Source organism: Chinchilla lanigera, unplaced genomic scaffold (genome assembly GCF_000276665.1).
Source record: "Chinchilla lanigera isolate Chin_1 unplaced genomic scaffold, ChiLan1.0 scaffold00005, whole genome shotgun sequence".
NCBI lineage: Eukaryota > Metazoa > Chordata > Mammalia > Rodentia > Chinchillidae > Chinchilla > Chinchilla lanigera.
Genome location: NW_004955406.1, coordinates 37249827 through 37269350, shown reverse-complemented (window position 1 = coordinate 37269350; position 19524 = coordinate 37249827). Strand labels below are relative to the sequence as shown.

Genomic DNA, 19524 nt, shown 5'->3' with positions numbered 1-19524 from the left:
AGGTGGTAATAGCATGCCATCCGTCCTTCAGGAGGGATCACAATTACAGCCTCCAGCTTCATGTGACAGGAAGGGGCTAGTGCTGGTGAGGCAGACATTACCTGTTGCACAATTAGAAGCAGAAGGCACTAGGGTCAAGGCCCTGGGGACCACCCTCCACTACTGTCAATTTATTCCTCTATTGCACAGTGGATTAAAGATTATAAAGTTCTTTGCACAATGTCTGGTAATAGCTGAACCCCCACAAAATAGTAGCTGTACAGGGCATAACTGTGCCCATGTCACGGCCGTGAAGAGAAGGCCAGGGGGAGCATGCCTCCCGAGAAAGCTGTGTGGCAGGACATTAGACTCCTCCTGCCAGCCGTGGGCACCCATGATCTCCCCCCACCCCCACACAACAGTGTTCTCTCAGTAGTGGCTATGGAAGTTAATGTGTAGTGAGAAGGCTGCTATATGCTATTTTAGATCCTCTTGTGTCTTGTAAATTGCCTAATACTTGCATATCATAAATAACAATGCACTATTTTTATTTTTTTTAAAAGCACATTTAATTGTACCTATCTTATCTATCTGTATATAAGGAAAATTTAAGTGAATTGAATTCCTTCACACACTCAAGGGGAAAAATTAGTACACTGACAGAAAGCTCAGTACCTCTTCCTTGAGGGTCTTTCCCTACCCTAAATTTTTCAAAACATCTAGGGAATTACAGTCATATCTCCCACGGGGTCAAGACCTGGAACCTCCTCCCCCTGATTCTGCCATTATTTCTCCCCACCACAGTGTGGCGCTGTTGACAGCTGGTTCCACCCAGGCAAGTTAACAGCCTACAGGTAGGTTCTGGCTGCTGACAGATTCGGCCCTGCCAGAGAATCCATTCCAGTTTCCTAAGCCTAGGCAAGGGGCCTCCCAGGAGATAAGCTCTTGGTGCTTGACTCAGTCCTCCCAGCAACAAGACTCTGTGAGCTATCTTGGTAAGAACATATTCCAGGGAGCATTATCTTCCCAAGGACAACCAAGGTGACCTGCAATACTCCTCTTATCACAGCAGGGGTAAATATTAGCACTATAATTTTATTCTACTGCGGCACTTCTCTCCACTAGGAATCATAATTTACTAAGATCTTTCTGTTAGATCAACGCAAACTTTTCTGATTCTTTGACCAGGGGTGAAGACACTAGGAGAAATAATGGGGGAAGAAGAGAAAGTTGATTATTATTTATTAGTTCATGATTATTAACCATGGCACCTTGGGCAATTGATTTAACCTGTATGTACCTCTATTTTCTCACCTGTGATACTGGATAATATGAACAAAAATGGTGTGAGATTCAATGAGATGACTCACATACAGCACTCAGCAGTGTCTTGCATATCATAAATAACAAGTAATAGCTGTGATTATAGGTATTTCATGACAATGCTTGTTGACTGCTTGAAACCAGTACTGGTGCGGTCCCTGAGCGTGGAAGGCCCTCAGTGAATTGCTACTATCATGCTGCTTAGTAATGATGGGCTACTGCACTTCACTCGGCTTCTGTAGGGGGCAGAGGATTTGTGACAGGGAAGAAACTATTCAATCACAGGTGTGTTCCCACTTGTTCTCTCTGGCAAGTTACCCATTCTGTTCTAACAGTAAAGACGTAATTCACAGAGAATTATGTCCTGCCATGAGGCTTCTTGCCTGAGCCAGTTCTATGAAAAAATGTAAATAGAATATGGGTTCTTTAGTTTAAAAATTAAAAAGCTATGAGTATTGAAACAGGAGCAGAGGTTGTTATATTTATTAAAACTGTCATTTATGTAAATACCTTTCTAACCTCTATCAGATCAAATTTTTAAAAATTAAGTTGGGGGAGAACAGTCTGGATCCCAAATTGTTGCAGAGGAAAGCTGGAGCAGGTATTTTGAATAGCCTTTACCTGCCCAGCACTGAGCAAGGGTTGGGGGAGTGGGGCACTAAGAAAGTGGACACTCAGCCATGCCCTCTGGGTGCTTGGGTGGATCTCAGAATGCACAGCCTTGAAAGTCCCTGTTAGAAGCTAGAAAGCTCCACAGTGTGCCAGAAGCTGTATCTGTGCCCTTCCCTATGGGTGACAAAGCAGAGAGGGGCCAGAGGCCCCAAAGCCAGAGTCAGAGTGAAGTGTGAGGAATAAGCAGAGTATCAGAAGCATCAGTATCCTGATGGAAACAAGTGTTTGTTTGGGAGAGGAGATCTTTTAGAGCCTTCTCTTTAAAACACTGAGGAACCCTTGGAGGCTGTGGAGAAGGGCAGGCATATAGAACTCGGTCCTGCTGCTGTCTCCGGCATATTCTTCTACCTGAGCACAAGCGTCAGTTCCATGATGCTTGGAATCTTCTCATTCAGCATGGAAGCCAAAGCTAGCCAGGAGCAGACTCAAGGTCTGCAAAAAGGACAGAGGTGGGAGGGCACAGGAGACACTCCTGGGAATGAGTTTGCCACTGACCCACTTGTCAGGGAGAGGGCTGCCCTTTTCTGTTTCATGGAGGAGCCTTGGCCACTGCCCAAGACCCCACACTGCCCCGTCTGTGGGATGCAGTACCCACTCGTTCACTCAGTGAACAAGAGAAGAGCAGTAATAGCATGACGCGTGTTAAGATGGCGTTTAGGGACGCTGCACACGCACAAGAGAGGGGAACAAGGACACAGCGGCTTCCTGGGAGAAATTACACTTACCCTGGATCTGATAACCACCGGGATGAGGCCTGGTGGCACTTAAAGTCATTACAGACCAATTATTTCTGAAATAACAGCTTCCTAAAACCTGGGAAAGGCTACATGTAATTAAGTCCCACCCTGACAAGCCCAGCTCCCTGCCTAATCCCCTCTCTGTTATTCAACAAGGTATGGGGGACGTTATTACTTGCCAGGGGCAGGACTAGGCTCTGGGCATGTAGCGGTGCAAGGATGGACCCCTCTGTGAAGAGAAGCCCAGGGTGGACGGAGAGTGTATCCCGGACTCACAAGGTCTGGGCAGAGAAGACATTGGCCATTGACTCTATCCGGCAGAGGGTTTTGAAAGTGCCAACACTGCCTGAGTTTCTTGTGACTGCCACTGCAGTCCCAACTGCTAATAGATCATTTCTGAGCCCCTTTTAAAAGTTAGGCCCCGGAAGGTATCAGTGACAAAACTTGATCCGAATTCTCAAAGGAAATGACATCACTGGGCATTTTTATACTTGATCTTAGCAAAAAGGCTGAGATGGGAGTGCTGGACACTTGTTTTGGCCAGGTCCTGGAGGAGGGGTTTTGGGATACTCTTTTTCCACATTTGATCCTCATATCTTATTGATCTCTTGGGAAGGATGTTTTCATTTATGGAAATCACGGCTCAAGGAGGTCCACCCATCTATTAAGGGGTGATTTGAGCCCTGATCTGCACCTTTCCAGAAGCCACCTACCTCCCCTCACAATGCTACAATTCCTTCTGAGGCTGAGAGGCACACAAGGAAACCCCTAACACAGTCACTCTCCTCTTTTTTAGAAACATTTCCCTAGACCCCATCTGCTGAGCTGGTGTACTCCTGACAGCTGCCATCAACACGGGACCCTCAGACAGCCTGGGGATCCCCGAAGGCTGCGAGGTACAAGAACCAGGCACTGGGGATTCCCCTACACGCACCCGCGTGGAGGCTCGCGGCTAGGGCCAGTAGACGTGCCCGCACTGGGCTGCAGGGAGCAGGGCACACCGCCCTGTCGCCCGCCCGTGAGTGGCGTGGAGGAGGGTGAGGGCCTTCAGCGGTCCGCAGCACCATGAGTGGGACTGGAAAGCGCGCCTGCTGAGCCTCTGCGAGGGGCCACGTTTCTCCAGAGCAATGGCTCGCGTTCGAGAGTCCTCTGAAGCCACTCCGAAGGACAAAAAGAGGCCCTAGCAAGTGCTGCGGAGCTGCTGCTGGCGATGTGACTTGTCCCCGTGGTCAGAACCGGGCAGACTCCTAGCCGGGGCCTCTCAGGGACAGTCTCACTCTGGGTCCCGCTCCCCGCGACACCATGAACAATAACTTCTGCCGGGCCCTGGTGGACCCGCGGCCCGTGGGGGCCCCTAGCTGCACGCAGCTGGGCGTCGTGCCCCCGCCCAGGCAGGCGCCGCTGCCCGCCGCCGAGCCCCTGGGCAACATGCCCTTCCTGCTGTACCCGGCGCCCGCCGAGCCGCCTTACTACGACGGCTACGCGGGGGTGCTGCCCTACGTGCCCTTCCCCGGCGCCTTCGGGGTCTACGACTGCCCCTTCGAGCCCGCCTTCATCCAGAAGCGCAACGAACGCGAGCGGCAGCGCGTCAAGTGCGTCAACGAGGGCTACGCGCGCCTCCGCGGCCACCTGCCCGGCGCCCTGGCCGAGAAGCGGCTCAGCAAGGTGGAGACGCTGCGCGCCGCCATCCGCTACATCAAGTACCTGCAGGAGCTGCTGAGCGCCGCCCCGGACGGCTCCGCGGGCTCCGCGCCGCCCGCCGACTCCCGGCCCGACTGCCCCGGCGACGGCCAGGCCCTGGCGCCCCCCTCGCTGGTGCCCGAGCCGTCCGAATGCTCCCGCTTCTCCTCCTCGCCTTTCTTTGAGTCAGAGGAATCCAGCCATTGATGGGCCTGTGGTCGCCCCGGCCTCTGGGGGTCCGCACCACTTCCCAATTCTCAGGGCAGGGGCCTAAAGCTTGAAGGTCCGTGGCGCTCCTGCCCCCACCAGCTTGGGCTCGGGGTGTCGGACAGAGGCACTGTAGACTTGAGCACCTCGAGTGCGTTGCAGGGCGCGGCCTGGGACAGCTTGACGTGCCCGCTGCAACCCACCCGCAGCCTCCTCAGGCTGCAGGGGGCCGCCCAGGACTGATGCCCCTGCGTCAAGCTCCTGCTCGGCCTGCGTTGGGGAAGTTCGGAACCCAACCTGGTTCTGGAGGCCCTGCTCTGTCCTTCTCTTCAGGCCAGCCCTGTCTCCCAACCCCCTGGAAGAGAGCAAGTCGCACTTTGATTCAGATGCGCCAAGCTCCGGCCCTCCAGGAGATGGCCTCAGTGAGCTCGCTGCCGCTTGACAGAGGAACCCAGCACCGCAGGAACGGACATTCTTGGAAGGAGGACATGCGTGTCCCCTCGTGGGTTTCTCTGACTTCTCGGATGGAAAGCGATTCCCCCCACCCCCCCGCACACACACATACCCCAGCCCTCGGTGTGGCCTTCTCCGGGATTTTCCTAGGTTGAGTGCAGTTTCTGCCCTAAGGCTTGCAGGCCGCTGGGGTTCCTTGGCGCTGTGTTTACACTAGAGAGCTAAATAAAAGGACTGTTGAGTATTGTGATTCTCAGACCATTGTCTCTGCTGACCCCCACCCCAGCTCCTTCTTCATTCACCCTCCCAGCTCAGCTGCACTTGGGCTAGGGTGTGGAGAGTGTCCTCTTAGCTCACGCACTCACTAACAGGTACAGAGCGCTTAGCACTCACTGAAGGCCTGTGTGCGGGAGTGTGCAGTCTCAGACCCTTGAGCTTTAGGGACGGGAGGAGGCCTAGTGTCTCTGTAAAGTGTGACAGGTGCGGGTCAGTGGTGAGCGCTTTTGAGGTTGTCCTGGGAGCCTTCCGCCCCAGCCGCCCCAGTCAGGAGGAGTTAACTGTTCCCTGACAGATTTGAGCATGATGAAGTAAGGATGAAGGAGGCTTGCACAGACCTCTGCAGGTACTGAGATGTGGGGTAGAGGGTGCTATGGAGCTGTGCTGAGCTAGGCCACCCAGCACCTTCTTGGGACAGTGTTGCAAGGCGCCAGTTTGAAGTTTGAGACGCCACCCCTTAGTCTCCCCCTTTCTGAACTCTATCGCCCCAGCCTTGAACCCTTGTGTCAGTGGCCAGTGCCCCTGTTTCATCCTAGGCCTGTGTGTAAGTTCCTTTCCCAGCCCCCACCCTCCTCAGGGGACGAATTGGGATGTCAGTGGCGGGGCTGGAAGGAGTGACAGCTGCCTGGCCTCAGGAGCTCAGGCTGGGCAGCAGGGAGCCAGTGGAGGCTAATTTTACTCGCTGGGAGCAGGAAGAGTAATCCTCCACCCCCAGTCCTGCCCCCGCCAGGCTGGCTCAGCAGGACGGACTCAGCCAGACCCAGTCCCCAAGGCGGGGGACACTGGGGACGCAGGGAGGAGAAGGTAGTGGGGTGGGGGAGCAGGGAAACACGAGGTTGCCAGGGAAGCCATGGAGCCGTCCTCACCCCAGGACGAGAGCCTGAGGAAGAAACAGCCCAAGAAGCCTGTTCCTGAGATTCTGCCGAGGCCACCCCGGGCCTTGTTCTGCCTGAGCCTGCAGAACCCCTTGAGGAAGGCCTGCATCAGCATCGTGGAATGGAAGTATCCTTTGGGGCCAGCGGTGGGAGCCTGTGCGTGATGTGGGGGTGGTCACCAAGCACAGACTTGGAGGGTTGGGGTGGCTGGGATTTGGACTGGAGTGAGCTGCCACAGCACGGCCCGAGGAACCTTTGGGAAGCAAGGAAGACCACCCCCTGCCAGAGAGCAGGGCTGGGGTTGGAGGGCTCCCTGGGGTTTGAATGGGCCACCAACCAGAGAGACCCTCCTCCGTCTGAGGAAGCGGGCTGTATCATGGGGACTGTTTTCAACTGTGCCCCAGTCCTCATCACCGTGGGGTGTCCTCTAGATTTTGAAGACATGGTCTCAGCTTGGAATAGGATGGTGGGGGTGGGGAGCAGTAGCTTCTCTGACGGAATTGTCTCCCTTGATGAGAGGGGTGAAAATGAAGAGTATAGCAGTCTTTGAGGGAAGGCATCCCTGGACCCAGGCCCAGCTGGGGACGGAGCTGGAAGAGAACTGGGTTTGAAGGAAGGCCTGCCCTTAGCAGCTCCAAGACATTGGCCCAGCAAACCTGGCTGCTTTGGCTCAGACTTCTTGCCCTGGGCACAGGGACTTCAAATCCCTTTCTATGTTTGCCTGAGCTCTGAGAGGAGGAGAAGTGATGGAAATATCTGGGTTATTTGGGGAAACAGGGAAGAAGCTGCAGAGGAGAAGCTGTGTTGAGTGGATTCTGAGAGGGTCAGGAATGCTTGAAATATTTCTACAGGGCTATGGAAGATGGTCTCCTTCCAGCTGCCCTTTGGAAGAAAGGAGGAGGAATAACTAGAAGGCAGTGGGGCGAGAACGTGGGGTCAGGTCCAGGCCTGTTCCTCCTTGTCTGTCTCTGGTCAGAGCAGGCCTACTAGGCCACTTCTCCCTTTCCTCCATCCTCCCTCCTCCAAGCCTTCTCCTGTCACAAGCCTCTGCCACAAAGCCTTCTCTCTTCCCGACACTGGAGCTTTCTGGGAAGGAAACGGGATAGTTCAAACCAACTCTCCTCTGTAGGGTGCCTCTCCATGCCCATCCCCAAGCAGCACATCACCCACCCTCTTTTTCCTTCCCTGACTCTTCCCACACTCTTGCTTTCTAATGGGTCAGCAAATCAAGAAAGGCAGGACCCTGTGCCTGGGAGAGGGGAGGTGTGAGTTGGTGCACACTTGTGCACACTGGTGTGAACACATGGCTCTCCGCCTTCCCTCTCTCCAGGCCAGCCCCGTGGGAGCTTCATCCAAACCTGCATCTGGTCCCCAGTCTTCCTGGCCATTTCTCTGAGGGAGTCGTTCAGCGGGTTGCCTGGCCACCATTTCAGAAAGTCCTGGCGCCTTGGGAGGGACAGACAAAAACGAGAGGTACTTAGAGTGGAGGGGCAAGACCCCCTGGGATTCAGCCAGGTTCCAGCCCTGTGGCCCGCAGGAGCCTAAGAGGATGTTACCTGTTTCTGAGGGAGGGAGCCAGGTTCCCAGGTGGGTTCCTGCAGGACAGCAGGAATGGAACCTGTGGCCCAAGTCCCCAGGAGCAGCCCCATCCCTGTAATGTTATAGTCACAGTCCAGACTAACACTTGGCGTTTTCTTCTCCTCAATCCTACAAACTGCACACCTCACTCGGGGCTCTCCTTAACTCTGGCACCAGACCCTTCGAGACCATCATCTTGCTCACCATCTTTGCCAACTGTGTAGCCCTGGCTGTGTACCTGCCCATGCCTGAAGATGACAACAACACCTTGAACCTTGGCCTGGTAAGATAGGCCCTCTTATCCTGCTTCCTGTGGGCTGGCATGCCCAGGCTGGGGGCACCCCTTAGAAGGCTGTGTTCCTACGGTGACACTGGTGACTCAGCTTCTCAGGACACAGACCCTCAGGCCCTGTCTTTCCAACCTGTGGGGTTGCTGAGGCGTTCAGGGGCTTTGTGGGGCAAACCTACTCAGTCCAGATTCTGTGATCTCACCAGTCAGCACTGAGCAAGTACCCTTTGTGCCCAGGCACTGTGCTAAGCACCCAACAGGAACAAATACATTGAATCCTCACAATGACCCCATAAAGTAGTCCCATTTGACAGGTGTGAAAATTGAGGCTTAGTAAGATCAGCTAGTGAGCCACAAAGGTTGAATGCTGGTTTCTCTTCTATGGATATGATTCAGAAGAAACTGGCTCACATGGAGCTTGCCTAATGGAAGAGTTTGGCCCAGGAGTCCAATAAAAAAGCATGTTTTAGGACTGCGGGTGTAAGAACACTGAGGCTTGGAGAAGTTTAGGTGGCTAGTATCACCTCTTTCAAGCCTTGCAGTAGGACCTCACGCTACAGCCTTTCTGATTTTGAAACCCACTCCTCTACCTTCTATAGTGCTGACATGGTGATAGCATGAGGATTTCTAAAGGAAGTCCCCTTAGAAACAGTGCCTTTGGGGGCAAAGGACGTTGCAGTGGTATAAAGCTTGTCTAGCATGCCTGAAGCCCTAGCTTTGATTCCCAGCACCACAAAAGCAAAAACAGTGGAGCCCACCATTTCAACAAGGCCTTTAGAGAACGTGTAGGTTTTTTAATGTATCTGGGCCAGGGAGAAAGTGCTTGTCTCTGCCTCCCCTTTGCTGGTTTCCATGGGAATCAGTCTTGAATTGGGGAGAGGCTGGCATTCTAAATGTGTACTCGCTGAGTGGAAAAACAGCTCCCAGTGTGGAAGGAGAGTGGGCCTGAGAGGTAAGAGGGCCAGTGTGCCAGTGCTGGAAAGGAAGGTGGCCTATATAGTATGTGCCTTCTGCGCTGCAGCCTCAGCTCTCCATGTGTCCAGATTTAGAGGGCCCTGGTCTATCCCTCTCTTCATGTTGTCATAGTTTGGGCCTCAGCTCCATTAAGAAGTTGACTACATATGCAAGAAATTGTCTCCCTGGAGGTATTAAATTACACCTCAGTGGTTACTTCATCTTCCATCTTGAAACAAAATGGCCACCTCAGGCTTTTCAAATGGCCCATGTGTGCTTTTCTGTAGACAAGTGCTGCACCTACATACACAGGGTGGTGAGCTCCCCAGTTGACTGACTGGAAACCTTTCCAAAGCAACCAATGTCACCGAGTAGGTCAGGGCTCGGTGGGGCATTAACTATGAGGGAAAGACTCTAATGTGACCCCTTTGTTGTGACGTCCAGAGAAAGCAGACCAGCTTCTGCCTGAGACCTCCCCACTCCCTCTTGTCAGCTATGGGTTCATCTCTGTGACACCCAGCCAGAGGGAAATGAGAGGGGACCGAACAGGATGAAGGGAGTTTAATATTTATCTCTTGCTCAGCATATGGGTTGCATTGTAGGCATCTGAGAAAGGCTGGGGACTTTTCAGCTATCAAAACAACTCATCATTTTAAAGAAAGCAAGCTAAGGACCAATTTTGCATTAACTTTTTCATTCGTTTTACAAGTATATGTCTAGTGCCTGTTATATCCATGGTACATACTAGAGATATAAAGGTGAGCCAAATACACATAGTTTCCATCTTTGTAGAGCTTAATTAAATAAATTGATTCAATGAGTAATTACTATTAAGCCAATTAAGCAGGTAATTAAATGAATTGGGCCATGTGTGAGGTTAGGGAGACTGATGTGCTACTAGAAGAGAACCTGAGTTGGGTTGGTCTTGGGGCCAGGGATGCTCCCCAAAGGGTGGACATTTAACCAGAGACTGAAGGATGAAGACAGGGCCAGCTTTGTGGGTGTGTGACCTGTGCAGGGCCCTGAGCTCAGTGGGGCATCGTGTTGTGGTTTAATGCTCTGTGGTCATGGTATTGAAATTTTAATTAATTTTATCATTGAATTTATGTTTTGTAAAGGAAATCCATTGGGACAATGGCACATGCACTGGGAGTTTGGGGACTTGGTTCACACATGGTCTTGCCTTCTGCCACCTTTCCACCTGAAAAGATGGGCTCTGAGGTTGATGCCTGCCCTTTGGTGCCCTGGACTCCTGGAGAGACCTAGGTACAGGAGTAGGGAGGCCCATGCTTGGGTACAGGGGCTGTTGTGTGTGGCAGGGAAGGGTATGGCTGTGGTTGTCCCCACCTTGGATTACTGTGCCATAGCTCATCCGGTGGGTGAGTCTGCAGAGCATTGCTTGTCCAGATCCTCAGTGTTTCCTGGAGTGTAAATTGTAACACATAGGTTTTGGCTAGGGGTGTGTGCTGATCGGTCTGTGCAAAGGGGAGATGCCTGGCTCCACTTTTTCTCCTCTGGCCAGGCTGCAGGATGTTGGGTGGCTGGATGGCAAGGGTGCTGGGGAAAGGTAGGCAGCAGGTGCCTGCTGTGGTCTGCACTTACCCTATCCAATTGGCAATTAAAAACACCACAATAGGTTGTGAGAGAGACTGTAAAAGGAAGCAAAGGGCTTTATGCTTTAGTACCTTTATCAGCACTGATTTTCTACATTTGGACACGGGGCTCCATGTTTTCCTTTGTCTTGGTCCCCTGGTGACGTGTGGCTCCTGGAATGGGGGGGGGCAGTGAAGGAGAGTGGTGCAGAAGGCCAGGCAGGAAGAAGGTCCTGGGTGGAGGGAGCTATGCAGGCAAAGCTTCCTCCTGACCGTGGAGTCAAGACCACAATGGACATGCAGAGTATCCAGCCCAGCCTCCAGGGTCCATTTGGCCAAGAGAGAAGTCCACCTTAGCAACAAGATAGCAGGGTACAGTTTAGAAAAACCTTGGGCCACCATATTGCTCGTGGCCTGGAGTAACATGGAAAGCAGGGGAAGAAGGAGGAAGCCACTGATGTCCAGGCAGGAACTAGAGATGGTGATGGATCAGGGTGGACTTAGTGACTGACTGCATGTGGGATAAGGACAGAGGTATGGGGAAGGCAAAGTTGTCATTTGGCAGAGAGGGGGCCAGAGTTGATGGTGGTGTCACTTGGCAAGGCAGCAGCTTGGAGGTGCATGAAGGAGGTATAAGGCAAGTGTGGCTTTGGACGTGTTGGGATACGGGTACCTGTGTCCCTGGATGGGCAGGTGGCTCTGCAGATCAGCGCATTCAAAGACAGAGCCTTCCTCACTTGGCCACAAGCCAGGCTAGCTGGGGTGGGGCTGGGGCTGGGATGGTGGGGGCAGGCAAGCATCCCTGCAACTGCCGGTGTGCAAGCAGAGCCGGGGCAGTGGCTCCCATGATTATGGGTGGGGCACCCTGACAGCTGTCTGCAGGCACAGGCTCTGCTGGGACCTTCCCTGCAGGTCCCTTTCCTGCTCTCCCTCCCATCCCCTCCAGCATTTGGTGAGGGTCACAGACCCTCCGATTTTGTCTGCTGTCAGTGGGGAAGCGTGGATCCTCTCTGAATTGAAGAGGAAACTGAGGCCCAGAGAGGGCAAGGAGTTTGGGAAATACACAATGGGTCAGAGGGTGTCAAGAAGAGAATCAGGGTGCTGGCATCCTGCCCAGCTGTGTGACATTGTGCTGCAGGGAGGCATGGTCTCTGAAGTCAACGAGACCAAAGAGCAGTATGCTTTTGAGTCCAGGCCAACTCACATAGTAGCTGTGTGTCCTTGGACAAGTTATGTAACCTCTCTGTTCCTTCTGTGACTAAGAATAGCACTGTACACTCAAAAGAAATTTCTGGATGAGTCAAATGCTTCTAGGTTGTAGCTCTAAATCCATCACATTAGCAGCTCCATCTGCAGGTCCCATGGTATCCCAAAGTGGGCACCCTGGCCAAGAACTCCTAGGCCACAGGCACCCTCAGGTTGTTCTGATTCAAAGGGTACAGTCCCCAACAGCTGTGTCAGAGGGTTATGCCAGGTAAAAATTCCCCTTCATCTCACCCAACCCCTGTCCCTGATTTCTCTCCAACCCTTCATCTTCTCTTTTTGGAATGTCCAGTTTGAATGACTTTCCTGGTTACCCCTTCTGTCCTCCAGCAAATCGTTGTCATCACTATGAACAACGCCGTGAACATCCAGTCGGTGCTGAGTGCTGGCACTGTATCAGGCACTGTTCAAATGCTTCCCATGTATTGCCACACCTAATGTCCTTCAGGCAGGTACAGCTCTTTTCCCCCCTTGTATGGATGAGTAAATTGAGGCACAGAGAGATTAGCTCACTGCACACACCCAGCTGTCTGTGCGGGCAGGCCTGCACCCTGTGTGGGCCTCTTGGTGTGGCTTCCTGGATATCGGAAGAGGAGGGAGGAGAGGACGTTTCAGCTTCCCGTGGGGAGGCCCCTTGTTGTGATCTTGCTTTCTCCTGACCGTGGGGTCAAAACCCCAGAGGACATACACAGCATCCAGCCCAGCCTCCAGGGTCCATTTGTCCAAGAGAGAAGTCTGCCTTAGGCCTGTGGGGTCTGTGGCTACTATCACATCTCAGAACTCTCCCAGGAGACTGGCAGCCTGGCGGTGGTGATGTCATAACGGGAACCTTTTGTCAGAGAAGTGGGAGGATGAATCGATGCTGAGTTGTGCCTGCAAGCTGAGACTAGAACCCAGCCCCAAACTCTCCAGAGCCAGCTCTGCCTCTTTCATCTCACCTGCTCCCCAGAATCTGAAGGGGTTCTACTCCTAGATGGACCCCAACTGAATAAAAGATCAGTCTTTGTCAGCTTGAGGAGACCCATGTGAACAAGCTGGAGCAGTGAGTGATGAGTTATTGGGCATAGACCCGAGACGCATAGCTTTTGTTACATTCTCCCTTTGATGGATGATCTTCAAAATGTGAAAACCTATCTCTGATTAAAATATACAAGGAGCACATGCCAGAGATTAGTTTGAAGCTGTGTGTGGTTTTGCTTGTGTAAGAGGCAAGAAGAAGCTGAGGCAGGAGGATCACAACCTTGAGGCCAGCCTGGGCAACTTAGTGAAACCCCACCTCAATATAAAAAATTAAAAAGGCTAGGGATGTAGCTCAGTGGTAGAGTGCCCTTGGGTCCAATCCCCAATTATATTATAAATATAATAATAGAATATATAATAATACATAATTTATATTAACATTGGTAATTATATAACAATATACAATTATATAACAATTATACATAATAATAAATATAATCTAATAATATATTATTGTAACAGAGTGAGCAGGAAGGTAGAGCTGGCTCACAGGGAATTGGAGGAGCAGCAACTGTATGGCAGTGGAGAAGGAATGCTGGGCCGGGGTTGCCAGGTGAGACACCACGCCGGCTAATGCCCTACAGGACAACAGCACTGGAATCATTATGGCTTTCTTTTCATGAAGCAGAGACCACCTGTCTCTCTATGCGACCCAACATCAAGATTGAAGCTCGGTACATCCCCCAGGGCGGGAGCTTTCAGGGCACGGGGCCAGAGGAGTTCTGCCCACCCAGGGACACTTGGCAGTGTCTGGAGACATGGAGGTGGCATCGGAATGAGTGACACTGGTACTGAGTGGACAGAGGCTGGGGACGCGGCTCATCATCCTGCAATGCACAGGGCAGCCCCACCCCCAACACAGAGTTGTCTGGCCCCGATGCCCATGAGAGCTGAGGCTGAGAAACTGCCCTGGACAGGTCAGTCATCCTTGGCTGGGCCTGTTAGAAAAGGTGCCAGCGTGACACGACAAGGACATGGTGCCTTCCCTTTGCCTTACTGCCAAGTGCTGGGACGTTTCTCTAATGACCCATCTAGTAAGCCTGCCTGTGCCTGTGCCTATGTGGGGCAGGGTGGGGTGGGCTCCATGTGGCCACCCGCTCAGCCCCTCCTCACCCCCGTGAGCAGCCACTGCCGCTAAGGATCATGGACTCTCCACGCCCCTGCCACATTCCTGGGGCTCAGGTTGCTGCTCAGCGCCCTCCCCCGGCTGGGCCTAAGCCTCTGGCAGGGCACCTGTCTTTTTATAGGGTCTGGAATGTGCTTGCCGATCCCTGCAGCCAGCAGCCCACTCCACCTCACCATCTGGAGAAGCTGGGGTCTCAGGAGGATCCCAGGCCTGGCCTTGACCTCCACAGATCCAGGACTTGCAGGGCACAGAGGGTCAGAGCTGTGCAGAGAACAGATGCTTCTCAACCAGGGTCTGTCAAAATAAAACAACCCTGAGCTGGGCACGGTGGCACACACCTGTAATCCCAGCACTGTGTGAGGCTGAGGCAGAAGAATCACAAGTTTGAGTCCAGCCTGGGCAACTTTACAATTTAAGAAGACCCTGTTTCAAAATAAAATAGAAAATAAGGACTGGGATGCAGCTCAATGTGCAGACTCTTTGTTTAATGCCCAGTGCCGCAAACAAACCAGCAGAAGTGGAAGCCTGGCTCTTCAGCCCCAGGAGTCTTCCTTCTCCTCACCAAAGGGCTCCGACCCTGTTTGGGGATCCTTAACATCTCCCCACCCGCGCCCCTTCACACCAGGGCAGGAGCTGCGGACACAGTACTCTATGAACAGCTAAGGCCTGGGAGGAACCCAGGCGAGGAGTCACACCACGCTGTTTTTAGGAGGTTGTGGGAAAGCGCAGAACTTGCAAATCAAACAAACTGGACCCTTGCTGGCAGCTTCTGAACCCCTGTCTGTGCATGGGGCTGCAGTATCTGCACTTTAGGATATCAGACCGACAAGTGAGACAACCTCACGGCCAGCCTGGCAGGCCCGAGTTACAGGATGGAGGTTCGTTCCTCCTCTCCGCCCTCCAGCACTGGCAGCCCAGGTCTCACGAGCCCAGGGCCCAGGCCTGCAGGCAGTGACAGCTCCTGGGGTCCTGGTCTGGGTAGGCTGTGACAAATAAGCGTGGTGGTGGAGACCATGGGGTCTGGAACCAAACTGTCTGCATACATAATATGGCTCTGCCACTTCATAGCTGTGTGATCCTGAGAAATTATTTGACCTCTCTGGGCTTCACTTTCCTTATCTGTAAAATAGGAGTAAGACTATTTACCATACAGGGCTTCAGTGAGAAGTAAACCTATGTATATGCATAGAAATAGGGCCTAACACATAAGTGGGTGTTTAGCGAGACTCAGCTGTTATCATCTGTATTGCCTAGAACAGCGCTGGTCTCCCACTGTTGCCCAGGTTGGACTCCCTGCCTTCCCCTCTCTTCCCTACTCGCCCCAAGTGTGCGGTCTCCTCCTGTGACTCTCGGGCCTCTGCCTCCCTGTCCACAGCACTGGCACATCTGGCCTCTCTAATCTGAAGGCACTGGGGTACCCAGCGTGGAGAGCGAGAAGAGGGGATGAAGGCCCCCGCCAGGGAGGTAGGATGGCAGGAGAGACCCACCAAATCCACCTCTTGGGAAGGGTTCATCCTGCTAAATATAGCCACTCTCCTCACTCCTCTACAGGTCACTTTCCAAACCTGGAGGCTGAGGGCTCGGGGAGACGCTGTGCCCTGGACACTCAGAGAGCAGTGTGGCTGCTGCGGCCAACACACCATGCTGGCTGAACAGAAAGATGGGGTCCAGCCTGGTGGGGCAGGGGCCCATAGCCTAGGGCACCTCGCTTTTCTCAGGTCTCACTTTCCTCATCTGCAAAATAGGAAAAATATTGCAAAAAGTCCCAACCCCTGTCCACACCAGGATGTGCAAAAAGTGTGCTATTTTCCTAGGAACTCACTTCATTTGGGATCCGAGCTGGTGCCCGTCACCCCTGGTTATGCAGGAACTCCCACTGAAGTTATTCTTGGTGCTTGTGGTCACCCTACCTACCCTAGGAGAGGGCCCTGTGTCCTGGGCAGTGCCAGAGTCATGAGGGTCCCAGGTCCTCTCCACCCTTGCTAGGAGAGGGATTCCGGCAATGTCAACCTGCTTTCCTAAAGGCCCCAGGGCTCCCTCCCAGACCTGGCACTTCTTCAGGGCACTGTAAGCACCACCTTTGAGATCTCTGGCCCTGAGGAAAATCTTAGGCCTTAGAAAACAAAAGCCAAGGGCCCTGACCTGCCCTCTGCTTCAGGGAATCCAGGAGGTAAGCAGTCATTACTGTTGTTAAGGGGTCTTTTGATGGTGGACCTTGTCCAGCCTTCTCAGAGTACCTGTTGGGAGGCCCAAGGAGCAAAGGGACATGGAGGACATCCACATGCAGGACATCATGCCCCTACTCCTCACCCTGAGCCCTACCCAGCACCTACCCTCTTCCTCCCATCAGGCAGACCACCTTTGCCTGCTTGGAGCAAGTGTGCTATAACAAACAACCCACTCAGGCAAGTCCAACCCCCACACCAGCAGGATTCATGTCTGTGCAGGTCACATCCCTGGACCCTAAGGAAGGAGACTTTTCAGGTCCAGGGGTGGGGCTTGCGTGCGGTGACAGCAGCCCTGGTCAAGGAGCCCATCTCCTATAGCTGCTCTGGTGCCTTTACTGGCTTCCACAGGCCCTATTAAGGCTCTTTCTGTGGGCTCTGTAGATCTAGAACCCTCCACAGGGGATACGGGTGGCCCAGGAGATGAGAGTCCAGAGTAGGCCACAGTGCTTGGGGAAGACACGCAGGCAGGGGAAGGAGGTGTGGTGGCAGCTGTCACTACGGGCCAGACAGGGAGCCTGGTGCTGAGCAGGTCTCTCTGGAGAGCTGCCCAGGCAGCCTCCCCCATCTTCCCACAAGCCCAGTGCAAACCAGAGTTGGGGGAGCAGTGGGGACTGGCTGACCTTAGAAATGGGAACAGATGCAGTGGGAGAGTGAGGACTTGTGCCCTGCTGTTTTCAACCTGGAGCTTTGAGAGTGCCTAGAATGTGCCAGGCCAGTGGATCAGGAGCACACACAATCCACCTCCAGCCTAGAGTGGCCCCCAGGAGGTCTGGTTGGAGGCCTGTCCATGGAGAGCCAATGATGAGGCCCTTAAAGGGATCAGTGAGGGGACTCACCCCATGAGGTCAGGAGGGCTACTGGGTCCTCCCTGAGCTCCACAAGTCAGGAGTCGGAGTAGGAGCTGTTTCTCCTGCCCTGGTGTCAGGAGAGCCTAAGGCAGCTCCTGACTTTGCCTTGTGCTGCAGTAGAAAGCACAACTTCTCAGCATTCATGTGCTCAGCAAACCTGTCTTGAGTGCCTGTGTGCCAAGCAGTCTGATGCATTCTAGAGCAGAGCTTCCAGATGACAGTCTGCAGGGAGAGATCAGCTTATTGTTTTTAATATCCATCTACCCTGGACTGGTGTTGTGTGGCCCCTCTGTGTGCATCATTTCACAACTTGTGCCAGGTGAGACTTGCCAAGTGACTTTGACAGACTCAGATTTGTCTATAATTTACCCGTGTGCTTGGAAGCCACTGGAAATTGCTATGAAACTCTAAAGCTCATTCACCACTTATACAATACTTGTCCCACCTCAGAGTGATAGCATCAGCCCGTGGACCCAGCCCAGCCCGGTCTGCACCTTGGACAGTGATGGCAGAGGACATTAATTCATTCACTGTCACCAATATTTACATGGCAGGCACTGTTCCAGATGCAGATGACATAGCAGAGAACAGAGCAAACTCCTTGCACTCAAAGACTTCATGTTAGGTCTGCAGATACAGTGAATGTAAATAAATAGGCAGCAAATCAGGTCTCAACAACTGCTGAAAAGAAAAATAATGCAACTTAAGGAGATATGATATAGAGGAGGGGATGACCTGGAAGATTTTGGTGATAAGCTGACATTCGAGTTGAGATCTGAAAGAAGAGAGTAAGCCAGGTGGGTGTATCTGGGGAACAAGGAACCTGGCAGGGGAAGCTGCAAGGGGAAAAGCTCTGGGTCTGGAATTCTTTGAGCTGATACAGGGGAGCCTGTGCCTTGGAGGACGACAGCAGAATCACCAACAGGGGCTGTTTCAACCCATAACCCCCACAGCAGTTCTGCAGACCTTTGATGGGAGACTCTGGCCTCCATACCCTAATACTACCAGTGATGGGGCACTGTCCCACCTCACCTGTCCTTGCAGCAGAAAACCCACTGGCAATCCACAGTTAAAATGACACTTGAGGAAGACGTGACCTCCAGGAGGCTGCAGCTAGGCGACAGGCAGTGAAGAGCCACATGGTGTCAGAAAAGACATAGAAGACTCAAGGGGCAAATTCTTCCTGTGGGAGGTTACAGGGTTCTTACTAGATAAAAAGTTGACTGGGTAGCAGGCCTTGGAGACTCTCTAAACAGAGGGCCCAGGTGATCGAGGAACAGAAGCTGGGGCTACTGAGTTCCCCGAAAGTCATGTTACCTAACAGGCAGGTGGTCAGCAGGCCAGGGGTGAGGCCAGAGAGGTGCAAGTCAGCAGAGATCATGCCATAGAGGACTTGCATGGTGCCTTGCAAGAGGAGAGCATGTAGACTTATCTGGTGATCCCTGGAGCACTTGCAAACTAGCAGTGGAGGCCATGGCCAGGTCTTTGTAGAGAAGGGGCTGGTGGAGAGGGTGTTGAAGGCAGCAGGTAATTGCAGATAACGGAGAGGAGTGAGGGCAGCTGCAGCATTGATGCGGAGAGGATAGATACAGCAGGTATTAGGGGTGGAAGGCTGGGGCCTGGTGAATGGTGGTACCCAAGTTCAGAAAGCTCCCTGGGATCTGAGGTAGACACATGGATGCCACTGGCTCAGACAAGGACAGGTGAAGAAGAGCAAGTATTTCCTGTTGGCCCTGAGAATACTCAAAGGTGGCACTTGCAGCTATTTACCCTCAGATAACTCAAAGATTACAGCTCTAACTTTACCTACAAAGTTACCACAAAATATCTTACTATTATTATTATTTTTACATTGTTCTAGTATCAATCACTTGGGAAATAAAATGCATCATTCTATTTATAGCACTCTGTTTTTAGTAGTGGTGTTTCCATTTTCAAAACACAGTAATACTTTTTTTTTGACACAAGGTCTTGCTATGTAGTTCAGGCTGGCCTTGAGCTCACTTTGTAGCCCAGGCTGGTCTTGAACTTGCAACGATCCTCCTGCCTCAGCCTCCTGAGTGCTGGGATTTCAGGAGTGTGCCATCACGCCAGGCAAAACACAGTAATACTTGATTGCTGAAAATGAAATGAACTCTGGCAGTGAGCTAAAATTTTTTTATGGGAAATGGATTAAGGGGAAGAGAAGTTCATGTTCAAACATGTTGAGTTTAAGGTCCAACAGTGCCCAGCCTTGCGAACTCACCTACAAACATGACCTCATGCAGCAGCTCTGTGGAAGCCAACAAAGCACAGTGCAGGCAGAAAGCAGCCTTCACAGGGGGCCAGATGTCAGTGACTTCTGGAACATCTGTCTTATGTAGACACTTCCTTATCTTTTCAAGGTAGTTTTTGTTATCTCAGGCCTGAGAATTTTCCTGTAGA

The 19524-nt window shown here is 52.5% G+C and overlaps 2 protein-coding genes across 3 annotated transcripts in view; both read left to right on the top strand.

The window, feature by feature from the left end:
• Nucleotides 1–4013: 4013 nt before the first annotated feature.
• Ascl5 (achaete-scute family bHLH transcription factor 5) lies at nt 4014–4598 on the top strand. The gene has a single exon (XM_005375475.1). The coding sequence runs from the start codon at nt 4014–4016 to the stop codon at nt 4596–4598; it is 585 nt and encodes a 194-aa protein (XP_005375532.1).
• Nucleotides 4599–6022: 1424 nt separating this feature from the next.
• Cacna1s (calcium channel, voltage-dependent, L type, alpha 1S subunit) overlaps nt 6023–19524 on the top strand; it is a 62149-nt gene continuing 48647 nt past the window's right edge. Inside the window, exons 1-2 of one of the 2 annotated variants that reach the window (XM_013522110.1) lie at nt 6023–6329; nt 7958–8063. In XM_013522110.1, coding sequence (XP_013377564.1) covers nt 6178–6329; nt 7958–8063 — 258 coding nt within the window. In that variant the 5' untranslated portion in view covers nt 6023–6177. The remainder of the gene's footprint in view (nt 6330–7957; nt 8064–19524) is intronic. The other variant, XM_005375160.2, reaches the window with a different exon arrangement.

Bases quoted from the DNA above. Each gene is read 5' to 3' on its own strand.
- Ascl5 (XM_005375475.1), top strand. From the start codon at position 4,014: ATGAACAATAACTTCTGCCGGGCCCTGGTGGACCCGCGGCCCGTGGGG.